A 27,883-nucleotide genomic window follows, 5' to 3' on the forward strand; every position below is an offset into this window, starting at 1 on the left:
GCCAACTGCTTCCCAGCATTAGTGCTGCCAGGGTTGCAGCTCAGACAGATCAGCCTCTAATCTGGGGAACAGCCTCCAGTTAATTATTCTGTACCCTCTGGGCCATGGCCAGGGTGACTCAGCAAGAGGCCGCCCAAGGCAGCACAGACCAGCCTCCATCCCTGAGGGGGACCAGCCTCTGTCCCTACCAGGGACACCCCACAGGGCACCCCCAGCAGGGCCCAGCTTTGCCCCATCTCCAACTGCAAGACAAGGTAGGAAGGAGCTGAGAGAAAAATGCCCTCCCATACGGGAAGGTGTAGAGGGAACCTGGCACACATCTCCCATCTCCTACCCTGAGGAGACCACACAGGTTCTGCCACTTGTGCCTGTGGGAAAAGGGACACTTGGGGACAATCAGGGCTCTCTGCTCCACAGCCAAGCTTCTGGCAGGGATGCCTGCTCCACCACGGGACACCTGTGCCAGGCAGAGCCAGCGAGGGGAGTCCAGGGGGCCTGGCTGCAGGCACATCCAACCCCCTTGTCAACTTCCCAGGCCTGGAATGGAAGGTACCTACCATCTGCCCCGGGGTGACGGGGGAGACTGCCCATGCTTGAGGCTGGCACCCCACACCAGCCCAGGCACAAGTGACATGGGACGGGGAGGGGGGGATGAGGGGGGCGGCAACAGCGGCACACTGGGCATTATTTAGCAATGTTCTTTTATTTCCAGTTTTAAGGTGAAAAGATGCCTTTAAATCTTCAATTAAATACTCCATAAAGAAAAAAAAAAAAAAAAAAAAGGCAAAAAAAAATTATTTACAAATTCACGTGACCAGTAATTGAATCCTTGTTTTAATAATTACACATGCGGCTCATCACATCCGGCGCTCTATAAATACAGGGGACGCGGATGAGGGGGCCGCCCTGTCACTTGCCCAATTGTGGCCTTAAACATTTGGGAGGAGGATGGGAGCTTTTAGGATGTTGGAGGGGACTCAGCCTGGCCCAGAGAGAAGGGGCCGCCCCCCTCTCCCCCCCTGCCCAGTCCCCGGCACCCTCCCCAGGTGTCAGAGCAGGAGCTGGGGGGGGAATGATTTATATTTAAAATTTAAAAACCATAGAGGGGGAGGTCCAGGCAGTGATGGAGGAATAGAGAGAGGACAGGGGAGGGGGAGAAATCACACTCCTGTCCCCAAACCAAATTTAATAAGTTCATATATATATAATCTCTCTATATTTCAGCAAGAAGGGGGGAGGAGAAAGAGGAGGAGGGAGAGGAGGGGAGAGATGTGTCCCCATCCTATCCCCCCTCTCCATGACATGAGTCCGGGGGTGCTCTGCCCCACTCCCAGAAACCCAGCACACCTGTGCCGGGAGCGGGGGCAAGGAGGGTCCCCAAGGGGACCCATGGCAGCTACTGCCTCGGTCAGCATCCGTTTATTATCATCATGACAAACTAGTACAGGCCTCACAAACAGAACCAGGACAGAGGAAGGAGGGAGAGAAGAACTGAAAGAGAGAAGGGGGCTGCAAGGGGCACAGCAGGTCCCTCAGCCCTGGCATCAGCAAGTCCATGGGTGGGAGGGGATGGAGTCACTCCCCGGGGTGCCCCGCTCTCTCTCCCCCCTTTCTCCTCCTCCTTACAGCTGCTCAGTTGTTGTCCGACTCGTCCTCAGCCTCACGGAGCCAGGTGAAAAAGGCTGTCACCGATTTGAGAGCTACCCCTTTGCCCTGCTGCTCTGCTGGGTCCTTGCTGGACTCCCACTTGTAGAAAGCCTCCTCCTTGATGACATCCTCATCGTAGAGGGCATCAAAGAACATCCGCAGCAGGTCTAGGGGGGACAAAGGGGGATCTCTGCCATTCTCCAGCCACCAGCCAGCCTGCTGGTGTGGGGACACACCTGCCACCCCCCTCCTCAGCCCACCCGCACCCCACACTCACTGGGAGGCTGGTCCAACTTCACCACCAAGGCTTGCAGGGCGTAGAGCGCCTGGAGCTCCTTCTGTTCATCCCGCAGGTACTTCTGCAGCAGCTTGGCTTGGTTGCGGATGACCACGGTGTCCACGCGGTACGGGTTCTCGACTGCGGGAGATGGGGCATGAGAGGGGTGCAGTGGGAGCAGGGGAACCCCCCCACTCCTGCCTCACCCCGGTACTCACAGACAATGGCCGAGTGGCACACAGACGTCATCAGGGCCCTGATAAATGTGTTGGACGAGACCTGCTGCTCGCTCAGGTTGGCCTAGAAGGGGGAGGGTAGAGGACTGTGAGCTGGAGAGAGCCGGGAGGGAGCCCCCAGACACACCAGCACTGCACCCACATCCACACCTCAATCCAGTCGTGTATTCTTTGGTTGTTCGGGTTCTCCTTCAGCAGTTTGTCCATTTGCTTGCACAGCTCCTCTGAGGTCAGCTCCTTGCGGCTCGGCGTGTCCGAGCTGTCCCCCATTGTGTACTCCAATTTCTAGGGAAGCAGGCAGAGAGAGCTGTTAAAGGCAGCACAGGGGTGCACCACACTCCCAGCAGGGTCCTTCAGGGTCCCTTGACGGCCCCACCTCTGTCCCTCACCACCACCAAGCTCCCACCTGCTCTGTGACAAATTTGTTGACATCCTGGTCCTCAGGCAGGAATTCCTTCCAGCTCAGTCCCCCATCCCGCCACAGCTTGCCTGCTGTCTTCTGGCTCTGTGGGACAGTCAGTCAGCATCAGCACACCATGCCTTCCCATCTCCAGGGAAAAAGATACTGCAGCTTCGCCACACCACCCCCAATGACCCAGACACTGCAAGGGATGACAACACATCATCCCCTCTGGTGGCAGGGGGACTCAATCCCCACAACAGTCACCTGGCCCCCAGGCAGGCTGCCAGTCCCCAAGGCAGCAACCAGAAGTCACATGAGCCCCATGAACTTACCATGCCCTTGCACAACAAGCCCAGCACCTCAACGAGCAGTGTGGTGGCCTTCCCAATGGGTACCAGGGGCTTTGTGATTTCCCTGTGGGGCACAAGAAACCTGGTTGAGCTACCTGTCACGAGGAGCCCTGCCATGCCAGCCCCGCTGAGGAACACAGCCCTCACCTGAACAACTCCTCCATAGGGATGCCTTCCTCTTGCAGGATGGGGGTGATGAGCTCAGCCAGGTACAGCCAAATGTGTGGGATGTCAATCTCCATGTCCTCTGCAATCTCCAAGATCTCCCGCAGCCTGCAGAGCAGAGGGAGCTGTTGGGATCCAGCAGTCCCATGCCCTCAGCTAGGAGGGACCTCAGGAGTTCTCAGTGCTGAGCCCTGCTCAAGGCAGGGCCAAATCCAAAGCCAGGCAAATACTAGCCTGGGACCAGGCTGCCATGGTCCCTCACCCTTTGTAGTACTGCTCCTTGGAGAGCGTGCCTGCCTTCACCAGCTGGCAGAGCAAGGCCCCCATGTGCTCACGGGAGATGGTGCTCCTCTCCAGTGTCGACTCAATGCCATTCTGCACGAAGATGTAGAGCGAGGAGGGGCTGCCCAGCTCCTGCACGCACTGCAGGGCCTCCTGCAGGGAAAGGGGGGGTCAGTACTGCCCCACAGCCAGCTCTGGCTCCCCTCTTCTGCATCCAGGCACCACCAGCACCCTGCCCACACCATGTAGGGACGCATATTGCATGTTAGGGGGACCAGATGGTGCTGTGCTTGGTCACCCCATCCTCTCACCTTCATGTCATTAATGTGCAGGTATTCCTCTATGATCGCCTTGGATTTTTTCTCCAGCTCCTCTTCTGACAGCGCAGGCTTGGTGGATGTTGCAGGAGGTGCTGGCTCTTGCTTAACTGCAAGGAGAGAGCAAGGATCAGGTACCTCCTGGGACAGGCAGAGCCACAGGTCATAGCTAGATCCTGGGATACTGCTGCTCCCCAGCTCACCGGTCTCTCGGCTTCGGTCCCGTTCGTCCGTCATGCTGGCAGCCTTGCGCACAGCCTCGGGGCCGCCCTGCTTCTCCCGTTCTCGGCTTCTGTCCTCCGTCTCTTTGCTGAAGCTCCTCTTGGTGAGGGCAGACCTGTTCCTGTCTGACCGCTCTCCCCGGTCAGGACGCTCCAGACGGTCGCCGCCCTTCTCCGAACGTGACTCCCGGTCCCCTCTGTCCCCAGCCTTCTCTGACCTGTCACGGCTGGAGCTGCTCCTGAGTGGGATAAAGATGCACACAGTGTGAAGAGCCTGCCACCACCCTCTCTGACCCAGTACTGTAGAGTTCTTCAAGTAAGGTTGTCCCACTTCAGTCCCCACCTCTTTCAGCACTTGATCATTTCTTGAGGGAAAACACTTTTCCCTTTCTCCCGTTCCAACTCACGCCCTTCGCCTTTCACTCTGTCCATTGCCATGGCTGAGCATTGCCTGGCCTCATCCTGCCCACACCTTCCTCCTGCTGCAAACTGTGGAGAAAACCCCGTTTTCCTCTTCTCCTGAACAAACCCAAACTCCAGCTCTCCTTGGGGACCTCACGCACCAGCCTCATAGGATTCCCTCCAGTCCATCCATATTCATCTGGTTCCAGGACTCCCAGGCCAGATCCAGCACCCAGATGTGGTCTCCCAAGTGCCAAACCATAGGGAGGAAACCCAGCACGGGATCAACCTTCCTTGCCACAAGGACTCACCACTGACTCCAAGCCCCCTCAAAGTCCCATCTTGCCACAGGGGATTATTCCAGTCAAGACCATAACTTGCCTACATACTGACACCAGCTCAATTTCAGGGTTCTTCCCCACACGACTACCCACCAAGGCAGGGCTGGCCCCTCACCTCTGCACCACACGGCGGGACTCCGGGCTCTCGGCAGGCGTCGACTGCTGGAGCGCTGAGAAGCGGTTCAAGGTGCTTGTGGCTGGTCGCCCTGAATCAGATGCTGGGCGTGAAAAGAGGGAAGTCTCAGAGTTCAGCACCTCCCCGGTACAGGAACTGCTGGGAGAAGGATCCCCTCTCCCACCTCATCCCACGGCACCCAGCCAGTCCCACGCTGTCTACCTGAATCTGCGGGCTTTGCGCCAGACCCTCCGCTGCTGCCTTTGCCCCAGCTCAGCCGCCCACCTGGCGCAAAGAGCTGGTTGTTGGAGTCAATGGATCCAGGCTGCAGGTGGAGAGAGTGAGTCAGCCCTGAACCCCACATCAAGGCAGCATCCAGGTCAGGCAGCCGCCTCGCCTGTCAAACCACAGCCCCTCCCTCACCTTCGTGATCTTTGTTAGCCGGCTGGTGTCAATGGGCCGGTTGCCCTTGCTGATGGGCACCGTGTTCCAGCCATCATCTGCGACCAAGCTACTGCGCCCTGGGCACAAGGGGAACAGCTGTAAGGTGCAGCCCTGCCTCCAGCAGTGCCCAGTGAAAAAGCAACCCACCCCTGGCAGCCTCAGGTGCCCCCAAGCCCAGGCACTCACCACCGGAGGATGGCCCAGGGGGTCCTCTCCTCTTGTCCTTCGACATGAGCTGCTGCACTTTGATGTGTTCCCGATGCTCCTCCATCTCTGCTTCTTTATGGATCTGATCGATGGTTTTGGGGCCCTGGTCTCCTCGCCGAGGCACCCAGCTATTCTGCAGATGGCAGGGAGGAAGGGAAGAGGGCACTGAGCTGGCTGGTGAATGGAGGAAGTGAAATCCCCCTTTCCCATCCTCAAAATCTCAGGCTGGTTCCTGTCTCAGCCAACACCATTCTCCATGTGCTGTGGCAGCTTTTGGCACAAAAGGGCTCAGTTTCTGGAGCCCCCCTGCATTAAACAGCTGCCAATTACTGTGTGCCCACTACCACTACCATGACAACCAAGGGTTGGGGCTAGCATGGTGTCTCTGGGGCTGGCCACAACTTACATACCCACCTCTCCTCTCCCAGGGACACATGGACTGCTGACACCCAGAGGACACAGGCCAGCAGTCCCACAGGAGTTGGGGACAGAGGACAGTCCCCAGGCAACAGCATTCCATGCACCTTACCCGTCTGAGGTCAATCACATCCTGCAGCATGAAACGGATTCGGGATGATGTCTTTTTCTCTTTGATGATCTTCTCCATCTGATTGAAGTACTGGTCCATCCTGGGCTATAGAGGGACAGAGCCAGGGTCACATCCCTCCCAAAGGCAAGGACAAGGCAAGGTAAGGCAAGGCAGGGCAGGGCAGGGACTACCTTGGCCTTCTCAAAGTCCAAGTCCTTGCCAATTGTTGTAAGCAGGCGGCAAAGGCACTCTAGAGACTCCTCATCGTGGTTTTTGAGCAGCTTCACTACGCAGTCGTGCATGATGGCCTCCGTCAACATCTTCAGTTTGAAGAGCTCTCCAATGAACTTGATGTTGCCCAGGGATCGTCGTCGGGCCTTGTCCCGCGCCTCCTCCAGCTCATCCTTCATGCGTGCCTTCTCCTCAGGCTGCAGGAAAAGCACAGCAGGACAGTTCAGTGCCCAGAGCCACCCCAAGGACACCCACACCAGCCTTCAGCTGCAGCCTCCCACCCCAACTCACAGCACTGGCATCATCCATCTCTTTCTGCCGCTTCTCAAAGATCTCATCATCGTCCTTGTCCTTCTCAAACTCCTTCTGGCAGCGGTTGAGCAGCAGCTTGCGGAAGTTCACAGTCACTGTGGGCTTGTCTGTTGTGGGCACTTTAAGCTGCAGGGAGAAGTAAGATCCAGACAAGGAGCATGAGCTGTGTCTCCCCCAAAAGTTGACTAGCTAAGTTGGTACTGCTCAAACCAGGGAAAAGCCACCCTACAACTTTCCCAGCTAAGTCTGAACTTGGTACTCCATCCACACATCCATTTTCCCACACCACACAGAAGGACCTGTACACTGCTGAGCTCAGCTGAGGCTTAGAAACCTGAACAAACTTCTGCATGCTCAGCAGGAGACTCCCCCAGCTTCTGCTCACCCCCATAAGGCAACGGCACATATTAGCATAGGCAACAGAGAAGTTTGGCTCCGAGATGGCCTTCTCGAAGACGAGGTCGATGACACCCTTGAGCCGCTCCTCCGTGTCGATGGACAACTCCATCACCTGCTTCATCAGCTGCTGGAACATCTGGGGTGTCAGCTTATTGAGGATGCTGCGGACACGGCGGAGCAGTTCCTGCAAGGACAACAGGATCAGCAAGAGCCAGGCACGTTCCTTCCCTGTTCTCTCACTGCCCACCCTCCAGAGCTCCCACCTGTGTCTTGATGTTCTCAGGATCCTCCTCCTCGGAAGCACGTTTGCTGCTGGGTTTCCAGGCCTTTTCAGCCTTGTTCAGCTTGACATCCTCATTGAGAGACACAGTAGCAATGATTTTGCGGGGTTCCTTCCTCTGGCTCTGCTGGGAGCGACGAGGACCCAACCCTGAAGGCTGACACAGGGAGAAGAAACTCAGCTCTTTTCTCTGGGACCAGCTGGGCCGGCTCCCAGTGAGTCCCCATTCCGCCTGCTCAGATCCTCAACTCCATCACGGACATCAGTGGCCCAGACACAGCGGCTCGAAAGCTTGATCATCACGGAAAGGCGGAGCAGGACAGCACGACTGAAGTGACGAGATACTCACCAGGCCCCGGTTGCCCATGACAGGCCGGCCAAGGTTGGCGAAGGAGGGGGTGAAGTCAGGGCTACAGTTCATGCCACTGAGGCGGATGGGATCGAGTGCCCGTAGTGGGGTCTTGTTGGCCTGCGAAGGTACACACGGCTGAGGATGCCCGGGGGCAGAGGAGCGGGATGGATCCATCCCCCAGCCTCAGCGCCGGGACAAGGAACTGGAAAGGAGGCCCCAGAGGTGCCCCCACCCACAGAACCCAGGCTCAGGTGCCTGCAACAGGACCCTGAGCACAGCAGATAAGTCCCTGCCGTGCCTTGACACGGCTCAGAGGAGCCAGACCCCCCACCTGTCCACCACCCATGTTTCCCCAATTTCCAGGGCCGCACCGACCTTGTCCAGCACCACATCCGTGATTTGGGGCAGCCCCTCAGGTTTCTGCATGCTGGCAAAGATGAACTGGAAGCCCAGCAGGAACTCTCGGTCATATCGCTTCTTCTCCTCCGGGTTCAGTGGCTTCCATTGCTCTGCAGTGGGGGAACAAGAGGGAGACCCTGATGTGGTCTGTCCCATATCCTCTCCACCCTGAGTTGTGGCAGGTCCAGGCCCACACAGGGACCAGCGAGGTGGGATGCAGACAACCACAGAGCTCCTCCAGCCTGGTACACCCACGAACATGGCACTGCTTGCTTAGAAAGCCTGATGCTACCAGATCCCTGCCTCCTGCCAGAACCCTCATGCTGGGGCCTCCATCCTCCACCCCATGCCAAGCTTGAGGAGAAGACGGGAGGAAAATGGGAGGTTTAGGACATGCCACCCCCACCCTCCCCACCACTGGATCCAGAGGTGGTGGTTGCCAGCAGAGGCCTGTGCCAAGCCACAGCTCACCTTCCTTGTAGCCGTACTTCTGGCCAGCAGCCTTGCCCTTCTCCGGGGCCAGCTTGTCCTCCTTCTCCTCCCATGTCTCCTCCGACTCTTCTTGTGGACGGGCAGGAGCAGCGTCCTCTGCTTCACTGGCAGGGGTGGACGTGGGGGGCTTGTTCTCTGCCTCCGAGGCACTGTCACCAGTCTGAGACTGTATTGGGAGGGAGAGGAACAGGGACAGCAGTCATCTCACGAGCCTGGTCCTGCCCTCTCCACCCCACTCCTTGGTGTCCGCCCTGCCTCAGATCCTCATTACCATCACAGAGCATCAGTGGCCCAGACACGATGGCACAAAGTTGAGTTCATCACAGGAGGAGATGGGACACAGGGTGATGCCTGGACACCCCTGGGACACTCACCTCTTTAAAGGCATCCAGCAGATCACCTACTGCCTCCTTCTTGTTCAGCTCCTTCATCCTTCGCTTCTTCTTTGGCACCGACGTGGCGACTAGGAGGAGAGATGGGGAAGTGAAAGACAGGAACCCTCCCAGTCCCCCAGGTACCCTGACACCAGTTACCAGGTCACCAGCAAGGCCCCAGTAACACCAGGTGAGCTTCATGATGGGGCCACAGGGTCCCACAATGGTCCGGCCACCCCAGCACAGCCCCTGTCCCCAAATACAGTGCACCACCTGGGTATCTGCAGCCCTGCAAATCTTACACGCATCCCACTGAGGCAGCCTACTCCCTAAGCATGCATCCCAGAATATAGTTGTACAGACACATCTCACACCTCTCCCCACCCAGCTGCTGCATCCTGATTCACCCTGTCCTTCTTCAAAGCCTCCCTTCCACATCCTTTCCCTAGTGCAGTGCTCCCTCTCCTCCTCAGGGACCCCTGCAGACACCCACACCCCACCACAGAGCAGCTCTTACGTGGACCCTTCCATACACACCACCTCTGTCCCCTACACACTCCTCTCCCTGGCACCACAGTACACCAGCCCATATAGATGTGTTCCCCAGAAGCACACCTGCTCTCAGGTTGCCCTCCTATAGCCCTTGCTGTATGCCAGCACAGGGCACTCCATATAAACACATCCTGTGCACCCATCTTTCCCATTACCCCTCTGAAATCCCAATATTCCTGTGCAGGGTGCTTAAATAAAAAAACAGAGAGAAATATCTTCACTCCAGCACATCTTCAGAGCATTCCACTTTCCCTAGGCACTCCTCTGCACTCCACTTGCATAACCCTACACAGGGTACCCCACATCTTCCCTGCCAATCCTCCACCTCCCTGTGTCTTCAAATGGCTGGGGACAGTCCTCAGATACAACCCTGAAACACCAACCCTGCACCCCTGCATAAGTCATCACACAAAACACACTTCCATTCCCCATGGCACCCCACACACTCTCTTGCACCCACTCTATATTCCTCCACATGGATGCACTTCCTATCCCACCATCCACAGGCACTCTGTCCCCATCAGCATCCTATAGCCCCACGTCCTGAGTACCCAACCTCAACCCTCTCTTCGACACTCTCCACATACCCCATGCCTAGCACCACACCCATGTGATGCCCCCCATCACTCAACACCACACTGGGGCACCCCACAACCTCGCACATCCCAGCCTAGCATTCCCAACCTCGAGCAGTCGCCTCCGAGGTCTGCGAAGGAGCAGGGGCCGGACTCGAGCTTCGCTCCTGGGCCTCACCAGGGCCCTCGCTCTCTTCCTCCTCCTCCTCTGCCTGGGGGGAGGCAGGCGTGCTGGGCTGGGCCGGCTCCTCAGGTTCCGAGATGGGACTGACATCCGACTCAGGCTGCTCCTCACTCGGCTCCACTTTGCCAGTGCCCTCCACCCCATTGGGCAGGGGCAGCTCTTCGGGCTGGGCGACAGGGGAGTCCAGGGTGGGCGCGGGCACCAGCTCAGAGACTGGCACCGGCTGGCACACAGGCGCCTCAGGGACCGGCTCGGGCACCTCCTCCAAGACCCCGTTGGCCTCAGCAGTGGGCTCAGGGCAGGGCTCTTCCCGGGGCGGTGGGGGGCTGGGGGAGGCAGGTTTGGCAGGTGCTTCGAGGGCCTGTGGTACAATGGGCGGTGGTGACGGCGCGGCTGGCACCGTGGGCACGGCTGGCATGGGGGGAACAACGGCCACCGGCGGCACCTCAGGGGGCACAGGCTCCTGCGGGGTGGGCTCTGGGAGGGGAATAGCAACCTCCTCTTCCTCCTCCTCCTCCTCCTGCACAGCCACCGTGTCCATGTTGGGCGCGGGCACGAGGGGCAGCTCTGCAGGCCCTGGCACTGTAGTGATGGCGCTAAACGTCTTTTGCGGGTCAGGTGGCGCCTCGCCCTGCTCCGCTTTTGTGTCCGTGTCCACGGGAGGCTCCATTGGCATCAGCGTCACAGGCGAGAGCACCACGGGCTCCACCTCGGGGATGAGGGGAGGGGGAGGCGAAGGGGAGGCCGACTTGCTGGGTTCCTGGGAGACGGGCTTGTTCACCACCAGCGCGGGCTTCGGGCGGTCATCTGCAAGGTGGGTGGCATTAATGGGGGGCTCTGATCCTCTGTCCACCCCACACTCCTCCCCAGATCCCTCTATCTACAGGAGTAGGGACAGATGAGCCAAACCACATCACAAATGGGTGATGGGAACAACAGGTGTCCTCCAGTGCCCAGGCGGCTGCTGAGGTGAGCACACATCCCCCATAAACTCTCCCGGACCCAATATAGGGACAGAGGTCTCCAGGTATATATGGAAAGCATTTGACCACACAAGCCCCAGAAGAACCAAGGAACAGCAGGGCTGGTATGTCACACTCCACAGTGCCAACTCCAGGGAGCCTGGCAGCAGCCATGCCAGCTGGCACACCCAGCTCTGGCACAGGCACTTACCAGGCCGGACAATAACTGCTACATGGGGGGTCTCTCCGTTGGCCTGGGGTTCTAAACCGCTTCCAGCCTGGGGGGGCAAAGAAGGAGTTGAAAAGGCTGCATGCACTTCCCACTGCCCCAGCTGGGGAGTAGGAGGGTCCCCTTACCTGTGGAGGGGTGGGGGTGGATGAGGTCCTTGCTCCAGACATAATTTCTTCAGTAATGTCTTTGCCACCTTGGTTGGGATCTCGTATCCGGATCTGTCCAAGGGTCAGGGTAGAGAGGGGAAGCTGTTGCCAGGGTGGGGACACAGCACTCAAGCCACCCCCTTTCCCTGAGCCCAATGCTCCCTTATCCAAAGGGAGAGGAGAGGTTCATTCAGTGCAGTGCCTGCCCCAGCCACACACAGCTTGAGGACCAGTGGGTGCCGCATCCCCTCACCATAGGGCACAGTGTCCCACAGACACAGGCCTGTCCCAGTGCCTTGCAAGCCATCACATCAGGCAGTTGGAGCCAGCACCCTGTCTCCAGGCCAGTGTCCATCTCCAGATGTCAGGGGATCCCAAGGTATCACTGGCACAGGGACTGCAGGGACCTCCTTCCACTTCAGGGACAACACAGGAGACCAGCCTCAGCACACAGAAATCACAGCGAGTTCCATGCCACTCAGGCACAGCCCATAAGCACGCAGTCTCACTGGCCCCGTGCCTGCCGTGGGTGCAGCCTGAGCTACAGGGAACCCTGTGTCAGTGTGTCGGGGGCATGTGGGTCTGGCCAGGGCTACGGTGGGCGGCACAGTGCAGGCAGGCGTCCTGTTCTCCCCACCTTGTAAACACGACCTGCTCACAGTACACCAAGTGCAGAGCTCAACGCCTTTCTGATGAGGAAATGCCAGCACTCCCCTTCCCAGCAGCACCCCCTGCCCCCTGGCGTGGGGCCATGCCAGCAGCCACCTGGCTCCCCGCTATAAATAGGCCCCATGCGAGGCCTCCAAGTGCCGGCATCTCCGAGAGCAGACAGCAGTTGGCAGCCGCGGCACCCCCGCCCTCCCAGGAGCCATGACTCAGCACAACGCTGCCCGCCGGGACGGCCAAGGTCGCCGGCACCCACCGTGCACCCTAGTTCCCTCGCTAAGCCCCCCAGCCTTCACGGGCACAGCCCTGTGCCGGCCCACTTCCCTGGCGTGCTGCACTGCATCCCATACTACACACCAACAGAACATGGGCTGGCACAGCACCCCTCCTGCACACAACCCCCGCCCGTGCCTGGAGGCAGATGGCTTCTTACCGTCTTGCGCTCTCGTTTTGGGGGGATCGGTTGCTGCTGGCTCACAATGACCTGGGCAGTGGGGACCCCCGCCGAGAACTGCTGCACGCCCTGCGCTGGGTAATACGCACCCGCTGGAGGAGAGGAGAGAGTGTCAGACCAGCCAACCCAGATCCTCCAAGCCCGTCCTGGGGCCTCCCTGATCTCCCGAACACAGGGGTCTGTCAGGAGCCTGAGGAGTTCTTGCTGCTCTGCAGCGAACCCCCATCGCATCCGGCCTGGATCATCCCAACCCGCCTGACAGGCCTGACCAAATTCCTTCCCTGTGAAGCAGAGAGCGTCCCTGCGCCGCCCCCACGCCCAGTCAGGCCCCGCGGGCGCCCGCCATGCCCACCGGCTCCTCGCCACCGAGAGCCCTGCCTGGACACTCGGCCATGACAGGTACGGGCGTCCTGGCTCCACAGGCGGCCTCCTTGCTGCCGGCACCCTTATCTCCCCACGGCCAGCACCAGCCTGAGGGCGGCACCAGGCAGCTCCATCCACACCCTCCATTCACACCCAGGCCGAGGGGCTCAGGTTCCCCGTGTAGCTGGAGCCCCTGGCGAGCCCAGCCCAGACAAGGGAGCTGTGCTAGGGGTCAGAGGCAGAGTTGGACCCCATCCAGGGCTGGCACAGCCCTGGAGAACCACTCCACTCCTGCCAGGGCATCCGTGAGCATCACCTCAGAGCAGTGCCACAAGGATACAGGTGTGGTGGGATAGGCACAGCTGGGTCCTGGTTCCCTTCGGCTAAGGTGCCTTCCCCACTGCACTGGCCCTGGAAATCACCCATGGTGCCCTGGTGACTGCCTTATCCCTGCCTGACTCAGGGACCCTCCCTCTGCTCAGGGGGGACATGGGGGCACTGGATGGGCCTGACACACTGGGATTGGTCAGGCACAGGGAGAAGGGAGACCCTGAGCTGCCCAGTCCTGGGAACCAGACAAGGGACAGGAGGGACAACCTGACTCTTCCATCAAGGGGCACACCATGCCAGGTCACCCACCCAGTCCTGTGGGCAAGGGGCAAGATGCTGCCAGCTCCCCTGGGAAGAGGCACAGCAGCCCCAAAGCAGAGGCAGGGAGGCAAATCCATCCTGAAACCTCAGATACCCAGGGCTGTGCACAAAGGTGCAGCTGTGCCCTGGCCCAAGCATGGGAGCCAACCATTGCCAGGGGCCACCTCCCTCCTCAGAGGCGCTGGCTGGGCCCTGGGACAAGAGGGAGGGAGGCTGGGCACATACCTGGCTCAGGAGAAGCCCATCTCTGCCCCGGTTATGCTTTCCTGCCGTGCCGGGGCCAGGCCAGAGGCCTCGGCTCACATTTCTGTGTCTGCCAGGCCTCCCAGGACCGACCAAGCCTAAATATAGTCACGGCCCGGGTGACCACATGCGAGCGGGGGGAAGAAGGAGGGGCTGCTCACACTGCACTCCCCAGCGCCGGGAGAGGGCAGGCATGGAGCACCCCGGCTCAGATTCTGGGGAGCGGGAACTGAGGGTGCTCAGCAAACACTGAACTGCTCACCACCTTGAGAGCAAGCAAAGGGGAACAGGGGATAAAGTCTGCCCCAGCCCTCCACCAGGAGAGTTAAACATTAATCAGTCCGGATTTGGAAAAGGGCGGGGTGAATGAACCGGTGAGACACGATGTGCTGCTGCGAGACGAGCAAAACTCCCTCCCCCCCAAAACAGCCTGCAATGGAGTCTAGCCAAAAAGTTGGCCACAGTGAGCTGGTAAAAGTACAGGGTCTGCGTTCAGCTCCCAAGCTCAGGGGGATGAAAAGAGGCCAGAGGCAGGGGAGCAAAAAAAAGGGGATGTGCTGGGACTGGAAGAGCACCAGTGAGCGGAGCAACCCCTCTGTCTGTACCGTAAGTCCCGAACTCTGTGGGGCTGGCTCCAGGGTAAAAACTAGGGGCGCCAGGTTGGACCGGGTACTGTTGGGTCGGGACAACGTACGTGGAGCGACCCTGCAATGGGGAACAAAAAGAAAGGTCAGTTGCATCCCCTGCAGGGCACAGACATACCCCCAAACCACTGATATAAACCCACACCTGCCTGTGAACCAGATGGGCACCAGGGGAGGGAGCAGGACACAAGCAAAGTGCACACCAAGTGCCTCAGGGGAGCTGCTGGGGAGGGGACCAGTGCCACCTGCTGCCTCTCTACAGAGCCAGCAGCACCCTTCTTGAATCAGTGGGTGCTCAGACAGCCTGGGGGACCACTTGCACCCTCCCAAAACAGATCTGGGCTTCAACCCCAGGCAATACTTCCCAACACTTCCCACTGGTGCCCATCCCAGCCCCCTCCCACAGAGCCCAGAGCATGGCCCTCACCTGTCCGGGAATGTAATAGGCTCCTTGGGAAGGTGTGTAGGATATCTGGGAGGGTATCATCATCACCTGGGAAGCAGCCGGATACACATGGGCAGGAGGACCGGGCCGAGCCGTCGTGTTACTCTGCACGCGGGACGCACTGGCGGGAGGTTGCGCCCTGTTCTGGTAGAAATGCTTGGGGAGAGATGGAGTGCAGCGTCAGCAGGAGTGCCAGCACCTCCATCTGGCACCGCCACACACAGAGGGGAAACACCACCCCCCCACCCCACCGAGATGCAGCCCCCCCTCTGCATGCCCCAAAGTCGCCCCCCACCCCAGCACGATCCTGCCCCCACGCACCTGCGGGGTTGTCTGGGCCCACCCGACCCAGTTCATGCCCGGCACAGCCCCGGCCCGGCCCACCGGGGGCCAGCAGCTCCAGCGCCCGGGGCCGGTCAGAGCCGCACGCAGCTCGGCGGCGGCGGGTCCCGGCGTGCTCAGCACCGGTTCCCAACACTCGCTAAGGATGCTGGGACCTGTAGTCCCGCCGTGCCTGAGCCGGACAGCATGTGGAGCTGGCTATTCCCAACCCGGCCAATGCCATTCATCCCGACCCGGCCTGTTTGCCAGGCAGGACCATCCCCGGGGGCAGCAGCTCCAGCCCAGAGATGAATGGGTTAGGAAGGGTCCACGAACGCACCCCCCGGGGGCAAGGAGAAAGCATTACCTGAAGAGACCTGAATCCTCCCTGTTAGCAAGCGCACGCATACAGCGGGAAAAGGGGAAAGAGAGAGACAGGAGTTACCGGCACTGGGACCGGGCTAGCAAAAGAGAGGACAGGAGGCCAAGGAGCCCTTTGCCCACATCCCAAATCCACTGAGGTCCCCTGTAGGGACCTCCCAAGGGGCAGGGAAGGGTCTGAGGAGCTCCCAGACAGCACAGCCAAGGATGTTACCAGATCTGTCCCCAGCAGCTCCTCCACACAAGAGGGCTGAAGAAGGTCCAGAGCCTTGCATGGCACTGCAGGGCCCTGGGAGACCAAGCAAAGTGGGGAGGAAGAGGAAGATGAAGGGCACAGACAGAAGCAACAGCCTGGGCTGGAGTTAGCACAGGCACAGCCACATGCTGCAGGCTTCATGCAAAGAGGGAACTGGAAAGACACTGCAGAGAAACCAACCCAAAATTGAACAGGTGTCCCCCACTTTCCCCAGACAAGCCTGTTTCCCAGCTCTGGGGTCCTCACATGCTCCCCAGCCCCTTCGGGCCCACGATGGGCATTTCTGTGCAGTGTCAGGGCAGGGTGTTCAGCATGCAGGGCAAGGGAAGGGGGTTAGTACCTGCTGGTGAATAGCCCGAGGCCCTGCTGGAAACTGAGAGAGGAGGAGAGGGAGGTTTGGGGCAGGGGAGGAAGGAGAGAAGAGCAGTCACTCGGTGGGCACCTCTGTTGGAGGCAACTGCCCACCCACCCCAGGGCCAGGAAGTCCTCGGGCAGCAGTTGTGATTCGGATTGCGGGCGCACTCCCCCTTCGCAAGCGCACGCCAGCCCTGAGGGGCACCACAGAGCTCCTGGGCTCTGCAGCAGTGAGCACTACTCGGCCAGGAGGCAGAAAGCTGCTGGATACCCCTTGTCACCCCCTCCAACAGGGAGTAAAACCCTTACCTGGCGCGGCTGAGAAGGCGTATTCATTTGTGAGGTCGGTGCCGGGTTAAAAACCACAGGTGCCGTCTGACCAGGTGGGAACGTCGGCTGGAAGAAGGAAGGGAGGAAAGGAGATGGCACCATTGCCCCGGCACCAACTGGTAAGGCAAAGCTGGGTCCCCCATCCTCAAAAAGGGACAGTTACCTGCGGCAGTCCGGGAGAAGGGGCAGGGTGTGGGGTTGTTGGGGCTCCTCCTGTGGGCTGTGGAGCTTTGTTCATTTCATGGGGTTGTGCATAAGGATCCCCTCGCTATCTGCAGGGACAGGGACAGTGGGCATAAGCCAGAGGTGGCAACACTCCTGGTATCTGCCCCCTGTCCAGGTAAGACCTGAGAACTGCACATCTCCAGCCCTACCAGCATAAAACCAGGCACCAGCCATGCCCCACAAACAGCATCCTGCCAAGGCATAGACTCCCAGCCACACCTTCCTACCCCACTGGGCCACAGGGAGGAAGGGGAGAGCACTGCCACATCATTGAGCCCAGGTAGGTTCTCACAGCCTGCAGAGCAGAACCCCCCATCATGCCCCAAACCCAGCCATGCCCACTAGCAGGACTGACCCACCCCAGGTGACACCACTAAGCCCAGCTGGGCCCCTCATACAGGTGGGCACCAGTGCCCAGGTGGATCTGGCACCAGCACCCAGGCCACTACCAGCTCCGGGGGGCTGGGTGGGCCGGCGGCACCCCAGCGTCAGCTGTGCCCAGCTCCACCCCGGCTGACCTACTAAATGCTTCCCCTGGCCGGCCAAACCTGTTCCTGCTGGTGGCGCCGGGTCCCCAGCATACACCACAAACGCCTACAAGGGAGGGCAGGGAGCAGCTCTCGTGTCCCCCCCGCACCACTGACACTCCTGGCCGCTGCCCTGCCCGGGGGAGCCCACAGCCCCCCGCCACCCAGGTGGCCCGGACACCCTCCCGGCTGTCCCAGGAAGGACTTGGCAGCCAGAGCTGCCCTCCCCGCCCCAGTGCAAAGGCCGCTGGGGCAGGAAGGAGAGACAGTACCCTCCATCCTGCACCCTGCTAGGGGTCCCGTGCACACCACGGCACTCGGTGAGCCTGCTGCCGGCCGGGCACCCGAGGGAGCAGCCGTGGTGCCTCCTGTAACCTGACGCCTGGACGCGTCAGCACTGCCGGCCCCCGGCCCCGCTGCGGGCATTGCCAGGCACGTCCCACCAACACCAGGACATGGGACACCCAGATCCCCCAAGTCTGTTCTTATGGGGGTGCCACCCCATCACAGGAACCCACAGTGGAGATGGGCCCTGCCAGGGTTTCAGGAGATTACTGGGGCTGGGTTTCACCCCCTGGTGTTCCCCCCAGCCCCTTTCTCAGCGAGAACCCAAAGGCGCCTGGCACAGGCAGCCCATCCCTGAGACAGCTTAGCTTGGCCTCGAGACCACTCATCCAAAAGAGAGGGGGCAGAATATCCCACAGGGGACAAGGACACCCAGGGACAGCCAGACCTGGTCTCTCCAGCCCCCCACAACCCAGAGCGAGCAGGATACTCACCCCCCCGCGGGAAAAACCTGGGCCGGCTGAGCGGGCCTGCAGAGACCGTTCATCCGACTGACTGGGAGAGAGGAGGGAGGGGAGAGAGACAGAGATTAGCCCGGGCCCCGTGGGGGGAGCCCGACCCCGCAATGCCCTGGCCCCAACCAGCCTGGCGGTGCCGGGGGAGAAGAATCCCGTCCCGGGGGTACAACAGGGAACCGCCGCGGGGATTTGTAATAGGAGGAGCCGCCGCCGCCTCCCCCGCGCCGGGAGCGGCTGGGCTGGGGCCTGCGCTGGGCCTGCCGACGGGGCGGGGGGTCCCTGCCCGAGGGGGGGGCCCGGGGCGGCCCGGCCCGGCCCGAGCGGGGGGCTGAGAGCGGCGCTGCGGGGGCGCACAGGGACACACAAGGCGGGGATCGCCGGCGACGGGGCCGGGACAGGCCGCAGCAGGGGGCCAGGACAGGCCGCAGCGGCGGCCCGGGAACGGCCGGCCCCGCCAGGCCCGAGCGCGGCCTCGCCCGCAGGCCGAGGCGGCGGCCGAACCGCCGGCTCCGTCCCGGGGCGGCGGCACCACCGTCGCGGCGGCGGGAGGGCGAGGCGCGGGGCCCGGTGCGGCATCCGGCGATCCCGCTCCCCCCCGCGGCGGCGGCGGCCTCTGCCAAGGACACGTGTCACTGTCGGCCGCGGCCGCGGCCTCGCGGGCACCGGCGGCGGCACGGGCGGGCGGGGCGGGGGCGGCAGGGCTCGCACCACATGCGGTGGCGGCGGCAGCGCCGGGCCTAGGCGGGCGCGGCGCCGGGAGCACGTGTGCGGCGGCGGCGGCGGTGGCGGCGGGGCGCACCGGCCGGCACGTGGGCGCGGAGCGGCGCCGCCGCCGCCGGACGACTGGGACGGCAGGACCACCGGGACAAGCGGCGCCGGGCGGAACAACGGAGCGGAGCGCGGGGCAGGGCGTGGGAGAGGAGGGGGGTGTCGGCGGGGCGGCACCCACGTGGTGGCGGCGCGGCGGGGCCCGGCGGCGCGAGGCCCGGGAGGGGAGGGAGAGGGGGATGGGGGGGGCCCGGCGCGCGCGGCCCCGGTACCGGCGCCCCCCCCCATCGCGCGCGCGCCCCCCCCCCCGCGGGGCGCGCGCCCGCCCCGCCCCCGCCCGTTACCTTCAGTCTCCTTCAGCGCGCGCGGCCCGACGCAGCCGCAGCGCAGCGCAGCACGACCATTTCCGGAGCCGCGCCGCGCGCAGGGGGCGGGGCCGCGGGGTCGCGCGCCCGCCGCCGCCGCGGGGGAGGGGCGCGCGGGGGCGGGGCCGCCACGCCCGGAGGCGCGCCCGCCCCCGCCCCGCGCGCCGCCGGGTCACGTGGAGGGGCGGGGGCGGTCCCGCGCTCCCCATAGGAGGGAAGGGTCTAGTTAGGCCACGCCTCTTGTTGTAGGCCACGCCTCCCTCGCTCCTCCCCCTCCCGCCCCGTGCGGCGTCACGTGGGGAGCGGCTGATACAGGCAGCGCTCGGACCCGCACCCACCCGGGACCCGCACCCACCCGGGATCCGGCCTCACCCGGACCTCCCCCCAGCCAGAATTCCCACTACCCCGGCCTGCACTCACCGTGCTCCATTAACCCTAAGCCGAACCCTGCCCTGACAACATCCGCGGCCGCACTCACCTTCATCGGCACCTTCCCCAGGACCTGCATCCATTGGCATCTGATCTTATGCAGGACTTGCACCTACCCGGCACCCGCCCCACTCCCACACCCAGGAGCTGCACCTACCCTGGACCCACCAAGCTCCTCAGACCCACGGGTGATATGGCCCTCCACCCTCCCCCTCACAAGACATGGCACCTAACCTGTATCCTGCACCCATCCCACTCCCCTTTGGACTCAACACCAAACACCTATCCCAACCTCCATCCAGCACCCCACACCCAACCAGGCACAGCCTCCCACAGCCACCAGCCTGGGTCAGGGCAGCGTGGGGACACCGTGAATTTTGGAAAAAGGACAGGGGTTTCCTCTTTTCTAAAAATACTTCCCTTGTGGCCTTCATCCCACCCCAAGACCGATTTTAACCCCAGTGCCAGCTCTGGAGCAGCACAAAATGATGGCAGAACCCAGCGCATCTGGGAGGACAGCTGAAAGCTGGGAGTTTCCAGCCAAGACACCCCAGGAAGGCAGTCCTGGCAAGGGACAGGCAGCACTGGGCTGAGGGGAGTTGCACGCTGCCAGCACACGTGGCTGTGCCAGGCACACATGCAGGGGCAGACAGGTGCTGAAGATCAAGAGCATCCATGGCACCCCACAACTCTGTGTGCATACTCTGCTTCTCGGGGTCTGCACTGTGCCTGGCCCCCATAGGCAGCAGGCACGGCAAAGGGATGAGAGCCCAGCCCTCACTCCCAGCACAAGGAAAGGATGGCAGCATTAGAGTCTCCGCATAGTTTATTTCCTTGACTCTTAGTAACAAAAAAAAAAAAAACCAAACTATTTTTTTTCCCTCCCCTCCCAAACCACCTACCCACCCCCCAGCCCCCCTTTGGCTCAAACGTCGTAGTTGGGGTTCTTGCGTAGGATGACAAATCCCTCCAGGATGGGCGTCACGGGCACATGCTCCTCTGTGGCCAGCTCTGCCCGCTCCCCATGTGCCAGCAGTACTGGTGTTGTGTGAGTCTGGAAGCCAGTGATGGTTTTGGGTTTGCCTGCCTGGCCGACCACATCTACAGCCTGTGAGAGAAGAGCAAGGTCAGTGCTGGGGCCACCTAGCGACATTGAGCACCCCATTCCCAGCTCTGGCTGCCCCTTACCTGTCCTACTCGAACCGACACGGGCAGAGGTCGCAGCTCCTCATCAAAGGTGACCAGCATGCGGGGCTGCATGGCAGCAACGAGGCCATAGAGAACATAGTGGGACTTGCCCAGGATAACTGGAGGAGAGGCAGAAGTAAAGGGGCTGAGCGCTGCCCATCCTGTGGGGCAGTGGGGGCTGGGGGGATAGAGCCCACGGTACTCACTGTTGCGCACATCTAGGAAGGATACGAGGACGGTCAGGAGCCCAGCCACGGCCACCTGGCTCATGAGCTGACGATCGCTGTGGTACGGGCACAGGGTGAGCGTCCCCTTGCCCAGGTGGGTCAGGCCCTGGTGTGGCAGCGAAAGCACATGAGAGAGTGGCGGCGTAATGCCTGGGGCACCCAGCCCTGCTCCCAGAAGGGTGACACCCCCAGGACTCCATTCCCCTCCCCCACCAAGGGCAGGGATTCCAACCTTCCCCCCACGAGCAGTGAGCGCAGGATCATCACCTGGGCCAATCGCACCATGAAGAGGTTGTTGGGGTCCTTGGCGTGGTACTGGGCCAGCTGCCGCAGCATCGCTGCCAGACGGGCGTTGTTGGTACCTGGGGACAAGAAAGTTAGGCAGAGTAGAGCACAAGGCTCAGGTCTCCCACTTTCCCCCCAGACAAGCCCCAAACCAGGCTGTCCCCAGGCTTACCACTGCCCACCATGCCCATGGCAAAGATGGAGTTGTAAGAGACCTCGGGGTCAGCATCGTGGGAGAACTTGCTGAGGGTGTCAAGGATGTTGAGCCGGGGGTTGGAGACTGATATAAGTGCCAGGGCCAGGGGCACAGCACGGCGGAGGGTGGGCTCCCCATACCGCAGCTGCAGGGAAAGGCGGTGGGTATTAGACCCGTATCACCAAGTGCAGTAAGGTCTACTGAGATGTGAGGCAATACCCACTTTTTACCCTCAGGTCCCTTCCCAGCTCTGTTCTGTCCCCTTGGGGTCACTCACCAGGTGGCCGAACGTGCGCAGGGCCATCTCTGCACCGATTTCCTCGCCCATGGCAATGAGCGCGATCCCCAACACCGCTACACCCTGCAGGGACACGGGCACTGAGCACCAGAGAGCACCCAACCCAACACCAAAGTTCTCACATCCCCTGTGCCCACCCAAGCCCAGGGGAACATGGAGGGCAGGGGATGCTGCTGGGGGCTGTTTTCCTTCAGCTATGACCCCACAAGGGCCTTCAGGATCCTTCCAAAGCCACTCTTGCTCCAGAGACACAGGTCCAATCCCATATTTCCCTACCTGGTGAGCCCCCATGTCAGCTGAGCTCTCTTTCTTCTCCTTCTCTTTCTTGTCCTTTTTGTCCTTGTCCTCCTCTTTCTCCTTGGAGTCAAAGTGCTCACTGCAGATGTGCAGGAGCTGTTGCACCTTCAGAACATTCCCTGAGCCTGGGAAGAGAGCAGAGGACCAGGATCAACAGGCAGAGAGGGCCCTGGACCTGCTCTTGCCTCCCTCCACCTCGACCAGCCCAACTCACCCGCATAGGCACAGATATCCACCAGCGTGTTGGCAAAGCTGCGGAATGGCTCTGACACCACCTCCAGCGCTGCCAAGATAGCCTCAATCGCCTCTCCCTTCCCTGCCAAGGAAGGCATGGTGGTTAGGGGACAATGGTGGAGGGATGCTCCCACCCTGTTCCCCCAACCCATGAGCCACTGGCACTGTCCAGCCTTACCCAAGTGGTTCAAGCCCAGGCCAAGTGGCAGCCACCGGGCGTACGTGTCCTTCAGCTCCGGCTCTGTTTTCTCCATGATGGTCTGAAGGATGGTTGACGTGACATCCCCGTTGCAGGAGCCCACTGATATCATCCCACAGGCCAGGGCGGTCACACCAGCCACCTGGTAAAGGAGAGAAGGAGACATGTCAGACATGGGGACAGCACAGAGTGAGCTGGGTACTGGGTACCCTTGGTCCCCACTTCCTGCAAAAATCTGGGCTACTGGGAGACCTGATGGTTTCCTACCCTCTGACATCTGCTGCAATCCCATCATGGCAGCAGCTCAGATGGGGAAAATGAGGTCATGCTCTGGCACAGCATTGCACTGAGCAGAGATGTGTAGCCTTGCTCTGGGAGCAAAAACCAGCTGCAGGACAGACTCTACATTCCCAGGAGCTGCTGGGGACTGGATGTGGAATCATGAACTGCAGGCAAACCCTGCCTCACTCCCTACCTCCATGCTGGACTTGGAGTCTCCCATCACAGGTAGCAGCAAAGTCAGGACATCCTCGCGGTTGGAGCCTGCGTACGCTAGCCCCAGCCTGCAGAGAATCCAGAGGGGTGTCAGTGGGGAACTGCACCACCCTGCACAGCACGGGGAGGCTGAGGCCGGGCCCTTACCCAAAAATGGCTCCAATCCTCATGGTATTGCTGTTGTGGAGGACATAGTCAGACAGGAGGGCCAGGGCAGGGTCACACTCATTCTTCACCCCTGAGTTGACAATGCCACAGGCCAGGAGGGCTCCAGACTGCAAGGCAGAAGCACTGTCATGCACCAGTCACCAACACACAAAGCTCCCTCCCAGCCAGTGACTGATGTCAGCCCACACATCACACCCACTCCCCAGGATGGGTAAGTTGATACTAAGTGGGCAACACTGCTCTGGATCCAGCTGATCAGTCCAAAACTCATATCCCTGTGACAGGCAGACCCCAACGTGTCTCAGACAGTCCCCAGGAGCTCCTCACCTTGCTGTGAGCTGCTCAAAAGCCTGGGACACAGGGTATCTGACCCTTCTCCGTGTAGGAGCTCAGCCAGACAGCGGACCAAGGCTACGACCAGCCAGCCACACCCCCAGCTCACAGCAGGACTGCCCCACACAGAGCCAGAATCAGAGTCACTGACCTTGATGTAATCCTCCGAGGAGTACAGGTACTTGTCGATCTGCGTGAGCCCCCCATCCACATCCCACAGCAGGATCGTGCCCAGCGAGGCTGCAGCACTCAGCATCCCTGCGGTTCCAGAGGAGAAGGGCCCACATCAGCCCCGAATTAATGTGCCCTGCCTGGGGCTTGTGGTGGTCAGGGACATGGGCTAGCCATGCCTGACAAGCCCCCATTCAGCGGGCTCCCAAAAGCGACCCCAAGCACAGGGGCATCTCCAAGCCCCTGCCCAGACAGATCCCTCACCATGGTCCTTGTTCTTGTACAACCATTTATTGCCATCATCTGTCAGCAGCTTGTCCTGTCCAAAGGCAGCATTCACAAAGCCATTCACAAAGGAGGAGGCCAAATTCATCCGGGCTGAGTCCACTTGGGAACCGCTCCCCCCGAACCCTGGGGAACAACATCAGGGTGAGCCAGACAGCAAGAGAAGCCCTCCACCATGCAGCCATCCTACACCACAGGGGGACGAGACTAGTCCCACCACCAGCAGGAAGGAAAAGCCCAAATCCACAGGTCAGAGACCACAGGCAGGCCATCTGCCCACCTCGGGATACACAACTGACTGCACTGGCATGGAGTTGCCTTGCAGCCCTAGGAACTCCCCACAGGCAGGGATGAGAAAGGCCACAACACAAGCCCTTACGGTTATTTTCCAGGTGGGTTTTGTAAATATCATCCGGCACTTTGGGCTCCATGATGTCCAGCTGCAGAGACAAGGGAGAAGGGGGTTATCTCCTGGCCAGCACACCCTACAGTGGCAACCTCTCCAGATATCTGGCCAAGCTCATGGGGATGAAGGATTTCTTCTCAATCTTGCCACAGAACCCAGTAGCCAGGGCAGTCACAGCTGGAGGCAACCCAGGGTGCTTTTCCCAGCTGGGGCACTCACCTCTCTGGCTAAGGCCAGGAAGTTGCTGTTAAGCTGGACGTTGGACATGATCTCTGTCAGGTCTTCATACTCCTCCACATCCTCATTCAGCTCCAGAAAGACACCATGGCGGCCCAGCATAAAGGCCATCTGCTTCTGGACAACTCTGTGCAGAGGGGAGAGGTTTCCCAAGTGCCCAGACCCCAACAAACCCCAGCACACACACAGGTTCACCAAAGGGTGAGCCAATCTGCCCTGCCTAGAGGCAGGCAGAGACAACCCACTCCTGCCCATCCTGACTTCAGGGACAAGAGTCTCCATCCAAAGTTGACAGACACCAGACACCCTCAGTGGTGGCAGGATCCAACCCAGCTCTGCCCAGACGGGAAGCTGTGCCCTACCACAAGGAGTGAAAGCCCCAGGGGGCAGAGGAACAGGACAGGGAACATCTCCACTTACACATCTTTGCAGGAGGTGAAGATGTCCTCCACCAGCTCCACATCATTGAGCATCAGAGCCAGGCGCAGGGCTTCAGGGTAGCGGTTGAACTTGCGGAAGATGCCCAGAGCACAGCGCAGGAGAGCCGAGTTTTCGGGCTCCGGGACATAGCTTACACAGCTTTGAGAAGGAGACAGGCATGAGAGGATGAGGATCACACTGGGCAACCTCAGCGCCACAGGGACCAGGTCCCCTCCAGCACCTCAGCCTGCCGAGTCCCCTCACCTGGTCAGGTAGAGGCACACTTTGGAGTAGGCATTGTCGTCGATGTATTTCTCCAGCATGTCCATCTGTTCAATCTCCATGAGCAGGTCACAGGCCTCATGCTCTGCATTGTGGGCCATGTTGTAGGGGACAATCTCCTTGACCAGGGTGAGGAGCGTGTCCCTCTGAGTCTTGTCAGCTTCATCGATCTCCTGCCACTCCTTGGCCACCTCTCCTGCCAAGTGCCTGCAGGGATAAAGGGACATCATCACCATAGAAAACAGTTCCACTGAGCCATGAGGATGGGGAACAGCTGCTGCCAGTTAGCCAGGGTGTGTGCTGTTTATAGGGACTCCACATTCTGCAGAGCTTACAGGGGACAAGCCCAGAGCAAGAATGGATTTAAGAGCAGAGATTTCAGAGGTCATGGCAGCAAGATCTCTGCAGCTAGCAAATCACTGTGGATAGAGCATGAAGTGACACATGTGCAGATGTGACAAGGGCAGCTGAACATATGCCCAGCAAGTCAGGACACATCCCAGACAGGCCAAAGCCGAAGTCCTCCAGGAAGTGCCCCCAAGCCCTTGTCCTTCCCCAAGCCCTGGTCCCACTCAGGCTTACCTGACGTATTCATGCCCCCAAGATGCCAGCTCCTCTTGGGAGCCCACCAGGCGGTACTTCAGGCACTCACGCTCCCCACTCATGGTCATGGCCAGGACAGAAATGATGTCAGCCGCAAAGCGCTGCGGGAAGAGTGCAGAGCTCCAGACACAGGCCAGGCACACGGAATCAGGGGCAGCCAGGGACACAAGACCCTCCCTATTCCCACAAGCCATCATGGGTGGCAAAGGTACTGTCCTGGCAAGTTACAATCCTCTGGAGCAAATCACAGAGGCTGCTTTTAGACCACAGGGTCGGGAGAGCTCTGCAATCGCCTGCCCCAGCACTGTCCCCCCAGTCACACGGGATGGTGGGGCCAAAAGCCTTTACCTTGTTCTCTCCTGGAGCCATGTTCTCATAGATCTCCTTCAGCTTGCCATAATGGGGCCGTAGGAACTTGAGGGGTTTGGGAACAGAGGTCATAGAGGTGGTGGAGGAGCGGATCTGCCTCCGCAGCTCCTCCAGGGCTGGCCGGTAGAGTGATGTGTCTTTTTCCTGCAGAAGGAAGCTGCCTGTCAGTGCCCTGGGAGCTGCTTCCTGAGCCACCACCGCACCAGCCCTCCCCAAACGCAGCCACAGCTCTAAGAAGAACAACCCCCTGCCCTGAGCTGCCTTTTAAGCCCATAAGACAGGGAGGGAGGGCACAGCAGGGCAGAAAGCCAGCCACACACCAGGGACACAGAGGCCCGTTGGGCACAGGTCAAACTGGCAGTAAGGCTGCGGGCAAACTGCAGCAGACAAGGAGGGCGCACGCTCAAGGTCAAACCCCCCCATCTCCACTGCACAAGGAACAACCATAACGGAGGGACAGATGAACTCAAGACCTGACCAGGACCCCTTGCTGAGGGGTACAGCACAGACTTACCCCCAGACGCTCCACCAGCATCTCCAGCTCATCCTGCAGCTGCTTGTCCTCCTCAGACTGCCAAATGCACAGAAGAAAGCAAAGTTAAGGGTGTCCGGCACCACTGCTCTCAGTGTGACGGGGCAGTGTCACCCCAAGCCACAGGGGGACCAGGACACAGTGACACACTCCCTGCCCAGGGCACCGTCCTGCGCCAGTGCTGCCAGGGTGGAGCAACACTCAAGTTACTCGGAATACCCTCCCAAAGAAACAACCCGTTCCCAGGAAGTGAAATGTGCCTCCCTCATTACACTGTGCTCTATGAAAACACACCCAGACGGGTAGGTCAAGGCACAGCCCCTCGGGAGGATACCTTCATCCACAGCCTGCGCCCCCCAGCCCGTGGGCATCCCCAAAGCCAAGGTCACCTCCGTGCTGGGCAAAGTGGGAACCCCTCCGTAGTGCCCACTGTCACATGCACACCGTGGTTACATCACAGCCCCCCTCATCCCGCTCCATCGAGACCCCCGCCCAGCACCGGGAGCCCCCAATTGCGTCACGCGGGCACCCCACGACGTCACGGCGCCCAGCTGGGGGTAGTCCCCGGGGGGATGCCGGCTGCCCCCGTGACGTGGATTCCATCCCGTTCCCGGAGGGATGACGGCCGCTCCCGTGACGCGGGATGACGTCCCACCCCCGCCGGTGACGCGGGCCCGACCGAGCCGTGACTCAGCTGCGACTCGCGACGCGGCGGCGCTCACCAGCTCCTGCTCCTTCTCGGGCCCGGCCGGCGGGTCCCGGCGGTCCCGACCCCAGGGCGGCGTGGGCTTCTCGTCGCCGCCCGCCCCGGGACCGCCCTGCACCCGGCTCTGGCCGCCGCCGCCGCCGGCATCCATGTTCGCTCCGCCGCGCCTCCGCCGCACCGCGCCTGCGCAGCGCCGTGACCTCACTGCCGCGCGCCGGGGGCGGGGCCGGGGGCGGGGCCGGGTGGCCCCACGTGCGGGAGTACCGGGAGCGGCAGCGACAGTGACACCGACAGGGACACC

At 60.9% G+C, this 27,883-nt stretch overlaps 2 protein-coding genes and 2 non-coding genes across 14 annotated transcripts; all 4 read right to left on the minus strand.

Moving 5' to 3' along the window:
- Positions 1-684: 684 nt before the first annotated feature.
- EIF4G1 (eukaryotic translation initiation factor 4 gamma 1) lies at positions 685-19,277 on the minus strand. Of its 11 annotated transcripts, none has more exons than XM_027890577.1 (35): positions 19,202-19,277; positions 18,066-18,126; positions 16,698-16,806; positions 16,514-16,600; positions 16,191-16,223; positions 15,581-15,601; positions 14,875-15,048; positions 14,409-14,508; positions 12,526-12,638; positions 11,406-11,498; positions 11,260-11,326; positions 10,012-10,893; positions 8,776-8,864; positions 8,381-8,567; positions 7,886-8,019; positions 7,508-7,627; positions 7,142-7,315; positions 6,865-7,062; positions 6,459-6,605; positions 6,128-6,364; positions 5,937-6,041; positions 5,387-5,540; positions 5,180-5,277; positions 4,979-5,081; positions 4,757-4,859; positions 3,881-4,137; positions 3,672-3,787; positions 3,341-3,513; positions 3,061-3,186; positions 2,896-2,977; positions 2,567-2,665; positions 2,311-2,445; positions 2,143-2,224; positions 1,925-2,065; positions 685-1,814 (listed from the first exon to the last, which is right to left on the minus strand). In XM_027890577.1, exons 3-35 carry the CDS (start codon positions 16,770-16,772, stop codon positions 1,633-1,635), a joined length of 4,887 nt encoding a protein of 1,628 aa, XP_027746378.1. In that variant the 5' UTR covers positions 16,773-16,806; positions 18,066-18,126; positions 19,202-19,277; the 3' UTR covers positions 685-1,632. The 11 variants fall into 11 exon arrangements, with proteins under 11 accessions (XP_027746378.1, XP_027746377.1, XP_027746376.1 ...); XM_027890576.1 differs by having other exon boundaries at positions 4,757-4,847; positions 7,508-7,645; XM_027890575.1 differs by having other exon boundaries at positions 7,508-7,645.
- LOC114060834 lies at positions 7,391-7,466 on the minus strand. The gene has a single exon (XR_003571975.1). It is a non-coding gene; the product is annotated as a small nucleolar RNA SNORD66 (small nucleolar RNA).
- On the minus strand, positions 8,653-8,730 carry LOC114060833. Its single transcript, XR_003571974.1, has one exon. It is a non-coding gene; the product is annotated as a small nucleolar RNA SNORD66 (small nucleolar RNA).
- A 1,187-nt stretch (positions 19,278-20,464) lies between the features above and the next one.
- Positions 20,465-27,765, minus strand: PSMD2 (proteasome 26S subunit, non-ATPase 2). The gene is made up of 21 exons (XM_027890611.1): positions 27,599-27,765; positions 26,859-26,915; positions 26,324-26,488; positions 25,955-26,076; positions 25,355-25,579; positions 25,091-25,249; positions 24,653-24,797; positions 24,407-24,467; positions 24,007-24,153; positions 23,723-23,829; positions 23,218-23,345; positions 23,051-23,138; positions 22,555-22,717; positions 22,357-22,458; positions 22,122-22,267; positions 21,825-21,908; positions 21,524-21,692; positions 21,334-21,428; positions 21,046-21,172; positions 20,840-20,958; positions 20,465-20,759 (listed from the first exon to the last, which is right to left on the minus strand). The coding sequence occupies exons 1-21, from the start codon at positions 27,731-27,733 to the stop codon at positions 20,577-20,579; spliced, it is 2,727 nt and encodes a 908-aa protein (XP_027746412.1). The 5' UTR covers positions 27,734-27,765; the 3' UTR covers positions 20,465-20,576.
- Between the last annotated feature and the right edge of the window lie 118 nt (positions 27,766-27,883).

The sequence above is a fragment of the Empidonax traillii genome, unplaced genomic scaffold, assembly GCF_003031625.1.
Source record: "Empidonax traillii isolate 1590-97213 ecotype Southwest subspecies unplaced genomic scaffold, ASM303162v1 scaffold292:size1342341, whole genome shotgun sequence".
NCBI lineage: Eukaryota > Metazoa > Chordata > Aves > Passeriformes > Tyrannidae > Empidonax > Empidonax traillii.

Excerpts from the sequence above, each read along its gene's own strand:
- EIF4G1 (XM_027890575.1), bottom strand. The coding sequence starts at position 16,772 with ATGAACAAAGCTCCACAGCCCACAGGAGGAGCCCCAACAACCCCACAC. Across the intron at positions 16,601-16,697 it reads CTTCTCCCGGACTGCCGCAG|CCGACGTTCCCACCTGGTCA; the intron begins GTAACTGTCCCT and ends TCCTTCTTCCAG. Across the intron at positions 2,978-3,060 it reads CCTATGGAGGAGTTGTTCAG|GGAAATCACAAAGCCCCTGG; the intron begins GTGAGGGCTGTG and ends TGTGCCCCACAG.
- PSMD2 (XM_027890611.1), bottom strand. The coding sequence starts at position 27,733 with ATGGATGCCGGCGGCGGCGGCGGCCAGAGCCGGGTGCAGGGCGGTCCC. Across the intron at positions 26,489-26,858 it reads TGCTGGTGGAGCGTCTGGGG|GAAAAAGACACATCACTCTA; the intron begins GTAAGTCTGTGC and ends TTCCTTCTGCAG. Across the intron at positions 22,459-22,554 it reads CCTGGGCTTGAACCACTTGG|GGAAGGGAGAGGCGATTGAG; the intron begins GTAAGGCTGGAC and ends CTTCCTTGGCAG.